This window comes from Penaeus chinensis, chromosome 43 (genome assembly GCF_019202785.1).
Source record: "Penaeus chinensis breed Huanghai No. 1 chromosome 43, ASM1920278v2, whole genome shotgun sequence".
Lineage (NCBI taxonomy): Eukaryota > Metazoa > Arthropoda > Malacostraca > Decapoda > Penaeidae > Penaeus > Penaeus chinensis.
The window spans coordinates 3,091,075-3,101,074 of NC_061861.1; the positions used below are offsets into that span (position 1 = coordinate 3,091,075).

At 36.6% G+C, this 10,000-nt stretch overlaps 2 protein-coding genes across 3 annotated transcripts in view; one reads left to right on the plus strand and one right to left on the minus strand.

The window, feature by feature from the left end:
- Window positions 1-6,682, plus strand: part of LOC125048238 (putative sodium-dependent multivitamin transporter) — a 38,594-nt gene extending 31,912 nt beyond the window's left edge. The window contains exons 3-12 of one of the 2 annotated variants that reach the window (XM_047646830.1): window positions 444-585; window positions 1,217-1,297; window positions 2,117-2,278; window positions 2,602-2,814; window positions 3,210-3,472; window positions 3,859-4,042; window positions 4,388-4,474; window positions 4,791-4,966; window positions 5,519-5,726; window positions 6,058-6,682. In XM_047646830.1, the coding sequence (XP_047502786.1) occupies window positions 444-585; window positions 1,217-1,297; window positions 2,117-2,278; window positions 2,602-2,814; window positions 3,210-3,472; window positions 3,859-4,042; window positions 4,388-4,474; window positions 4,791-4,966; window positions 5,519-5,726; window positions 6,058-6,201 (1,660 nt within the window). In that variant the 3' untranslated portion in view covers window positions 6,202-6,682. The remainder of the gene's footprint in view (window positions 1-443; window positions 586-1,216; window positions 1,298-2,116; window positions 2,279-2,601; window positions 2,815-3,209; window positions 3,473-3,858; window positions 4,043-4,387; window positions 4,475-4,790; window positions 4,967-5,518; window positions 5,727-6,057) is intronic. The other variant, XM_047646829.1, reaches the window with a different exon arrangement.
- A 1,806-nt stretch (window positions 6,683-8,488) lies between these two features.
- LOC125048411 (sodium-coupled monocarboxylate transporter 1-like) overlaps window positions 8,489-10,000 on the minus strand; it is a 22,800-nt gene continuing 21,288 nt past the window's right edge. Inside the window, exon 12 of the mRNA XM_047647093.1 lies at window positions 8,489-10,000. This exon is cut by the window's right edge and continues 278 nt beyond it. Within this exon, the coding sequence (XP_047503049.1) occupies window positions 9,913-10,000 (88 nt within the window). The 3' untranslated portion in view covers window positions 8,489-9,912.

Consider the following 10,000-nt stretch of genomic DNA (forward strand, 5'->3'; position numbering starts at 1 on the left):
GTAAATGCAGTGTACTGTTATAATTTCTTTATGTGATAGCAGGTATATTCCATGGGACAACCCTAAGCCGAAGAACACTCCCTTTCCATTTTTATTAAGCTAACTGGACCACCTTTTCACACCAAGAGTGTTCATAGCTAAAAATCTGACATTTTCTGCTGTATTATAATTTCAAAATTAGGACATATGAAAGTTAAATCATTATCATTTTTTTGCAAACATGAAAATGTCTCACATGCTGTTTGAAGGTTAGCTTGGCTACACACTAACGAAGATGAAATTAAATACAACCACATTAGTAAAGGCTGTACAACCCGAGGAGAAGTCTCACGCTTCCTAAAAAAAAAAAAAAAACGTTACGTATTTTGCCTTAATAGCTACCATAGCTGTGTCCAACTCGTGTGCATTCAATTCCATCATAACCTGCCTTTTTCTTCCCACAGTTTCATGTCCGCCATCACGCTGCTCGGAACGCCGTCGGAAGTCTATCAGTTCGGTTTCCTTTACTGGCTCATCGGGTTCTCGTATTTCTTAGTCATGCCTTCAGCGGCTTACCTGTACTTCCCTGTCTTCTATAAGCTGCAGGTAAGAACTTTATTAACCGACTGATCGATTAATTCAAAGGCCAATTAGAGGCAGTAGGGATGTTCACTTATTTGACTGCTATGGTAGTGTTGTTGAGAAAATATATTGTTTTGTGTAGGTCAGTGGATCATATGACAGTAATAGTAGTTTATCCTGTGTTTAGTAGATTAATAACTCATTAATAAGTTATTGATGGAAAAAAGATATTTCACTTATATACTTGATGTTCAACGCCTGAAATGTAAATGGTTATTTATTGTTAAGCTGACACTGTTCCGTCTTTCTTATGCATCAGAGGTAAACGACAGGTATGTTCAATATATTTCGCTACCAAATTTGCTCTATTATATATCCTACGATTCTCGTAGTTTCGTGGTGATTTAGCAATGGACACGAAAGTGCAAAGTTTATAGACGATTATATCAACAGGTTATATAATACTCACTAAACTTTAAACAGAATACAAATTATATTTTATCTAAAATCTGAAAATATTCTTTAATCTTCTAAAAAAACAGTTCATAAGTATTTGTTCTAGTCTTCAACATAATGACATATCTTTATCTAGTCTTGAGAATTAGGAAATTATTACATTTTTTCCTAGCCTTCTAAAACGTGAATTTCTCCACAGGTGACGTCCGCGTACGAATACCTGGAACGACGCTTTCACCGAGTCGTTCGTTATGTCGGATCCTTTACTTTTATTATCCAGGTGAGTGCACATCAATTATCAATTTACCAAGTCACTGAAGGAAATATTAGTCATGAAAGGGTGTCAGTATTTACGAAAAAGAGTTACAGGATATCGTTATACTTTCTTGATTTATTCTGATAGTTCAAGAGTTAAAAATAAATGGCATGATGTGGTTAGACTCGGATCTCCAATTAACACTTTCTCTTACCTGCATCGCCTTCGTTAGATCCAACGGCGGGGATTCATAACCGTGGGTATCTGTACCCCTTGGTCGTAGAGGTATGGGAACCAAATGCATGGGGCTCGATCTCTCGATACCTGAATTCATTTGATGTATTAATTCGTGCCTGGGTAGAATCCTAGGTTATTGATGCTTGTGATTTATTTGGCGTTCTTTTCCTGGTTAAGTGTACACACAGTAAATTCAAGTTAATGACATCCTAGGAAGTCATACCGGTACCTAATGGGACCGGTGGTGACGATTACTTCGACAGTTTAAGTAGAGGGGGTATGGGGCCACATTAGGCAATCCATCGGGGCTTCGGATTTCGTCGTCAAAAGGTTAAGAATCCCTGAACTACGGCTGCCGCAATCACATTTTTCGTGAAGACTTATTCCACACGCGAAACATTAGCACTTGATATTTCCCTACTCATATGTTATCCTTACAGATGATATTATCAATGAAAACGAGACTACAGAGTTCAATAATAATGATAAGATGAAGTAATCAAAAGATTTGGAAACTACAGCCTCAGCGATCACATTTTCCTACGGACAATTGCAGGCTCATAAGCACTTAGTATTTCCTAACTCATGCCTGGATTTCCATTACAGATGAGTCTCTACATGGCCATTGTCGTGTACGCCCCCGCCCTCGCCCTGGCTCAGGTCACGGGTCTCAATGTCTATGTGTCTGTTAGTCTGATTTGCTTTGTGTGCATCTTCTACACTACACTTGGAGGCATGAAGGCTGTGCTTTGGACTGATGCTATACAGGTAAGACTTGCAGTTAAGGGTGATAAGTGTTTTCAAGAAGATTATTAAAGTTAAAGGGAGTTGATGATGTGGTGTGAGGGGAGTATGTTAGTAGTGGTAATGATATCAGTAGTAGTAATAACTGTAGTAGTAATATCGGTGATGACGATGATGATAACGATAGTAATGATGAGGAAAATCGTAGTAATGATGGTGAAAATATAATTGATAATGTTGCTAATATTAATAATGATGCTGATAGCAGCACGAATCATAATACTAGTGATAACGATAGCGACTCCAAAAACAGCTTTTCTTTTTGTTAATAACCCCCCTCCCCGTAGATGATCATCATGTACGGCAGCATGATGTTCGTGATCATCAAGGGCGCCATCGACGTGGGCGGCTTCGAGTACGTGTGGCAGAAGAACGTGGAGAGTGGGCGCGCCGAGCTTGTGAACTTCGACCCTGACCCGACCACCCGACACACCTTCTGGACGTTGATTGTGGGCGGTTATTTCACCTGGATCACGATTTACGGCGTTAATCAAGCTCAGGTGAGAAGGCTATGGGTGCGCGCGTAGGGCCTGGGTGTTGGTCGCGGGCAGCTGTGAAATCTGGATCGCGTGTTGGCCGTGTGTGTGTGTGTGTGTGTGTGTGTGTGTGTGAGAGAGAGAGAGGGAGAGAGAGAGGGGATATATATATATATATATATATATATATATAGAGAGAGAGAGAGAGAGAGAGGGCGTTTGTGTGTGTGCGTTTGTGTTTATGTGCTTATACGTATGCGTGTCAATCCTTTATGCACATATAAACAGTCAGACAGAAAGAAACCCAAAAGAAACACACACAACCAACCTCAACCAAACCACCCTCCTTGCAACATTCAACGTAACGCTCTGCCCTTCACACGCTAACCCCGGCGCCTCCCTCCCCTAACCCCTCACAGGTGCAGCGCTACCTCTGCGTCCAGACCAAGCAGATGGCTATCAACGCCCTTTGGATCAACCTCGTCGGCCTTTTCATCCTCATGATCTCCTGCGCCTTCGGTGGGATGGTCGTGTACGCTCGCTACTGGGACTGTGACCCCGTCCGCGCTGGGGTCGTGGACAAGGGCGATCAGCTGTTCCCCCTCTTCGTGATGGACACCCTCGGCCAGTGGTACGGCCTGCCCGGGCTCTTCGTGGCGGGCATCTTCTCCGGCGCTCTCAGGTGGGTATCGGAGAGGACTTAGGGCTATGGATCCAGTCTTAAATTGTAGGCTTGTTTTCTTTAAATGTACCCACCCTTTTTAGTATGTATTAATTTCAACTATATCGTTTTTTTTTCTTTCAAATCTGTTTGGCTCCTATTGCATTTCGTCCGAAAAACCCTTTATCTAACCATTTATATGCTTATGTTCACCATCTCTTAGTTATCTTCAGCACGCCTTTTTGTAATTTACCTTGTTTGGAATATGTATTTATTTCTAATCGTATGATCTTCTCTATCAAATCTATATTGCTACTGCATATCCTCCGAAACCTAAACCATGCATGAACGCTTCCCCATTCCTTTGTTATCTGTCTTCATCTTCACCCTCCCTTTGTCCCCCGCAGCACCGTCTCCTCTGGAATGAACTCGCTGGCTGCCATCGTCCTCGAAGACTACGTGAAGGCCGGTTGCTGCCCTGACATCAGCGAGAAGAAGGCCACTTTGCTGTCCAAGGTTCTCTCTCTCTTCTTCGGTCTCCTTACCTTCGGATTGGTGTTCGTGGCCGAGCAGCTTGGCAACATCTTGTCTGTACGTTTATTTATCCTTCTGTCTGGTTCTTATTTTATTATTGTTATTTTTTTGCTTGGTCGTGTCTTCTTCAAGATATGATTCTTGACTTCCTAAATGTTGGCCAGGACTTTGCTGTGAAGCGTTGATGTATTCATTGAATTTAATTTATATAATATAATTTCAAAGGATAAACATAACTTACAAATCTCTTGATTAAATGTGTTATTTTCATGAAGATCGAAAGAGAAGAACAAAAACAAAAACTACATCCCCCCGTCACTTTCCCGAAACAAATATTAAATTACTTGTTGTACTTATCTATTATTCATTCTATTTATCCGTTTTTTTCCTCTCTTTCTCTAGGCCGCTCTGAGTATCTTCGGCATGGTTGGAGGACCTCTGCTCGGCGTCTTCACCTTGGGCATGTTCTTCCCGTGGGCGAACTCGAAGGTGCGTTGCTGGATTGGAGACTGATATTCTTCGTCTTTTTGGTCCTTTGGGATGAGACAGCTAATCATTTTTTTCTTTATATTCTATTTTATTTCATTTATTTACTATTATTATTATTATTATTATTATTATTCTAAGTGTTGGTATGCAATGTGAAATAATGTATTTTCATTTCATTTCATTTTTAATTATTTTTGTTGTATCATTTTTATGAAGTCAGATCAATATTTTGCAACATCTCACCTCATCCCCTCTTACCCCCTCTCCCCCCTTTCTCTCTCTTAACCCTCTCTCCCATTTCCCCCTTTCTCTCCAGGGCGCCTTCACTGGTCTCCTGACGAGTCTCGTCTTCATGTTCTGGATCGGCGGAGGGCACCAAATCGCTCGCTGGAAAGGCCAGATCACGTTCGACAGGAAGGTCACGAGCATCGAAGGCTGTAACTTCAACGAGACCTCCCCGTCAATCCTCGCCGAGTCTCTTGTGGCTGAAGAGTAAGTCTAATGCTGGTTTAAGGGAAGAGCTTGTTTGGATATGTTGTTTATGTGTTATTTTTTTTTTTCGACTATCAGTATTGTTTTTATTGTTATTATTATTATTATTATTATTATTATTATTATTATTATTAGTAGTAGTAGTAGTAGTAATAGTAGTTATAGTGGTAGAAGTAGTAGTAGTAATAGCAGTAGTAGTAGTAGTAATAGTAGTAATAGTAGTAGTAGTAATAGTAGTAGTAGTAGTAGCGGCAGCAGTAGTAATAGTAGTAGTAGTAGTAGCGGCAGCAGTAGTAATAGTAGTAGTAGTAGTAGTAATAATAGTAATAGTAGTAGTAGTAGTAGTAGTAGCGGCAGCAGTAGTGCCATTTATATTATTATTATTGTTAGTAGTAATAATAGTAGAACCATTTTTAAAATTAAACTAATAACATCACTTAATACCTAATCGATCAAGTTAATCTAATATCACCATAATCATTTCCACTGATATTAGTATTCCCGTTGTCCATCTGATCATTGCCGTCACCTGACCTGTCCTTCCTCCTGCAGACCGGTCGACGAGCCCCTGGGCATCTACCGCCTCTCCTACATGTGGTACTCCGCCACAGGATGCTTCACCGTCATCATCGTCGGCCTCCTGGTCTCCTTCCTGACAGGACTGCAGAATGTAAGGACTCTTGACCCCAGGACTCTCTCCCCTGCCGTCTTCTGGTTCAAAAGGTTCATTCCAGGCATCGAAGGACTCGGAGAGGACTATGTGAGTGGCGTTTCCTTTGCTTTTGGGCGGGCGGGTCGTGGGGGTTTTGTTGTTTTTATTTTATTTATTTTTGGGTGTGGGGATAGTGTACTGTCGAGTTTTGATTGTTGTTGTTGTTATCGTTACTGTTTATTATCGCAAATGTTATTATTCATTGCAGTACCATCGTTTTCATCGTTATTGATATGTAATATCATCACTATTGTTATTATTATCGTCTTTATATTTCGATAATCATCCATTAACATTAACGCCAATACGACAAACATTATTGCCAGCATCATCATTTCAGCCCAAAATGAATCAATTTCCTTACCCGTTTTCCCTTTAGGTTGACGAGGAAGAAGGGCTTCGAACGCACCAGAGCTCGGTTTCCCTTGGCAACATCAACCCCGCCTTCGACACGACCGTTAAGGAGAAATACACACCGAAAAGTAACGGTTTTACTCCAGAGAAAGAGAGTTCAAAACTGTAGACTTGATGGGCGGGAAATGGGTCTGTTTTTAAACCCATTTTAGCATTTTTCTCTATATAGATATATAAGAATATATGTTCTTGTGGTTGTGTACGCGTTGTAGAAATATTAGAATGAATATGTGACTTGTATTTGCTTTGTGGCATTTCAAGAAATATTCTTTTTTGAATGTGTAGAGTGGATGCGACTTTGAATATGATTTTTTCCCTTTTAGGTCAATAGTATGAGGACGGATTTCTAGGTCTGATCGAAATAGATTATATTTCTTGTTACTGATTTAATTAATGACTTATCAGGTTCCGTCCTTGGTGCAGAGAAGTAGTTATGTGTTTCTCGATATTTTCTCATGATCATATCTTTTGCTATTACTGTCATTATTGTTGTTATTGTTGTTGTCTTTATTATTATTATTATTATTATTATTATTATTATTATTATTATTATTATTATTATTATGATTATTATTATTATTATTATCATTATTATTATCTCATTGCTGCTGTTATTGTTATTGTTATTATTATTATTATTGTTATTATTATTACTATTATTATTATTATTATTGTAATGATAACAACGATGGCAATGGTAATGATAATGATAATAATGATGCTATGGAAATAATAAGGATAATGATAACTATTATTATTATTATTATTATTATTATTATTATTATTATTATTATTATCATTATCATCATCATTATAATGATCATAATTGTTATTATCATCATTATTATTATCATTACTGCTATTAATATCTTATGGCAATTATTATAATTTGATATGGATGCTGTTATCAGAGGAACATGTACTTACTATAATGTTATTTAATGATTATTATTATGACTTACTGCAGTATCTTTCAGGTTAGAGTACAAGGATCTCACAGATTCCTTAAATTATTGTATGCAGTATACTGTGTGTATATATATTATAATTATATATGTAAAGTTAGTGTCTTTCAACCCATTTCATCATCTTATGCGTCATATTACGTCTATTAAGATCGTGTAAAATTATACACTATAACAAACAGACAGAAATGAAAATTAACTCAAGATATATAGTTAAAGGATTTTTAAGATCACGGTTTATTATAAAACTAGATTATCATTTTTGATGTAATAATGTGGATGCTGTACTAGCCCGGAGGCTATCGCAATATATAAGATTATCTTTATTTATGTATCAGTATGGATGCTATTAGTACTATTATCATACTGGTAGTTGTCATGTCAAGAAAATTAATGACTTCACAATGTATGGGATGCAAGTGACATATTTCGTCCATATTTTTCTTTGAATATTGTGTCATTTTGATTTAGTTTTTTGATCGAAATGCGACAGTTTAATCTCCAGCTCTGTGAAGTCATTCATTCTCTTCATGCTCATAACATTTGCTGCATTTGTCGCAATGGCAGATGGTGATGAAATCTGATGCAAATATAGGTCAGTATTTTTGATGTGAAGACAAAACAGGAACTAAATCCGTTTTTTAAGAGTTTTATATGTAATTATATAAAACCAATGCAATCTATTTACACATTAATAGGCACGGTATATTTATGTGTTGCATATACTTTTTCTCGTGGTGTATAATCTTTGTTAGTGATATATATAATGATAGTTTTATTAGAACTGTAAAATAAAATTTTCGGAAATTATTGATGATAACTTTTAGCCAAAAAGGGTTCCCAAGGTCTAAGAGGGAATATAAATCATTATTAATTGCAACTAAAACTAATACACGTAAAATGTTTCCTGTCAGAAGAATATATCAAGAGCCGAATGTATTACTATTATTATTATTATCAACATTATTACTATTTATGATAATTAGAATTGCTATGTTAATTTTTATTATTATTATCATTACTACTACATATTTTTTCATATCTGAAAAATCAGACATAACCAAGACTGTGATAACAAGACGGAATGTTAATTTGTGAATATGAAGGCTTAAATGATGCTTTATAATTAATGTATGAACTTAGACAAAACTAATAGGGAAATCGAAAACTAAGAATATTTCATAATAGTACTTCATGTTATCATAATGTATTATTTATATGCTTATATCTGCTATGGTATATATGTAGGCTATATATTTTTATAATAGTAGACTTTGTATTTTCATTTCAAAAAAATAAAACAGTAACTAGGTGTAATATATATATATATGTATATATATAATACATATACATATATAATATATATATATATATGTATATATATATATATAAGTAAAGAACATGGATTGAAAAGGAAATTTATAAAAAATACACATATTTTATATTTATGCAAAATTTCCTCATCTACCTTCATTATATTGTTGGAAGTTTTTAAAAATATCTACATGCGAAAGTACGTGTGAAAATATTCTATTATAGTCTGATTTCGATTAAATCATACAATTAAAATATCCTGTTTTTTATTTGAATACAATTCCTAGATGAAACATAAGAGGGATTCAGGTTATCTTAACTCACAAAAACTTACGCAGAAAAAAAAAACATACATGTCCTGTACAATGACAGTCAAAACTCCTTCGTCAACACGTGTTCCGAATTCCGTCTCAAACACCCAAATCACGTGACTCATTTGTTCACGTTTGGAGTGTTTCGAAGCTTCATTCACGACCAGAGTTTCGTTCGTGAATATCCGGTTGCTTCAAAAATCTCGTTTACCTCTTTATTTTGTCAGTCAAGCCCCTATTTACATAATATTGCCTGTTGATATGACGGCTAGATTACATACCCATACACAAATGCCCTTTTATATATTGCTAATTGTGCTTCTATCTAGGAAACAACACAGGGTATTTTGGTACATGCACATATTCTTATTTTCTTTGCTGATTTAAGAATAAAAAATCGCCTATTTACAAATGCAGTCATAATCCTTGTTTAAGGAGAAGGTAACAATGGATAGTATGTACAGAAACTCATACTGTGTTTAGAAAATATAGATTAAAAACCTACATTAGTGGCCTATGCTTTATCGAAATATGATATGGGACCTGTGCTTAAGATTATGCTTACAAATTACATGACTACAGGTAACCAAAATAAATATGTTTTTTTCATTCACAAGATTTAATCATACTTTACCTACCACTCGAAACACACACACACACACACACACACACACACACACACACACACACACACACACACACACACACACACACACACACAAAATTCTTGACCGCCTAACCCATTTCAGTTGCACAAAAGTTATAAATTATAAAAATGATGTTCAGCACGCAATGCTTGACAATAAACTGTTCCTTTAACGTGTTTAAAAACACAGATCAAACATATGTTTTATCATTCTGCTTCACAGACTGAAAACTCTGGATATAATTATTTTTACTTTCATTTGCAACTCAAGATAACTTTTGGTATAACAAACTTAAGAAAAAGACTATGTATTCCTAAGCGTTATCTTGACGGCTGATCGTCCTTCAGTTGCTATCACCCATGTAGAAAAAGGAGGAATGAGACCGAATGTCCCCACGGCGCAAGAGATGTACTGGACCGGTTTCGATTAAACCTTCGTCAGAGAGTCGAAAACTGTCCAAAACATTTCTTGTGCTGTGAAAACACTCAAATTTAGTCATCCTTTTTCAACAGGTGTACAGTAATTAAAAGGCCAGCATTTGCCGCAACGAACACTTCTCATATCATACATCTGTCGCCGGTCTTCATAGATTCGTCGTCGGGATCGGGAGATTACAGGTCGCCGCCTCGTCCTCGTCGTCTAATGACACGGCGCTGTTATCGACGCCGAGG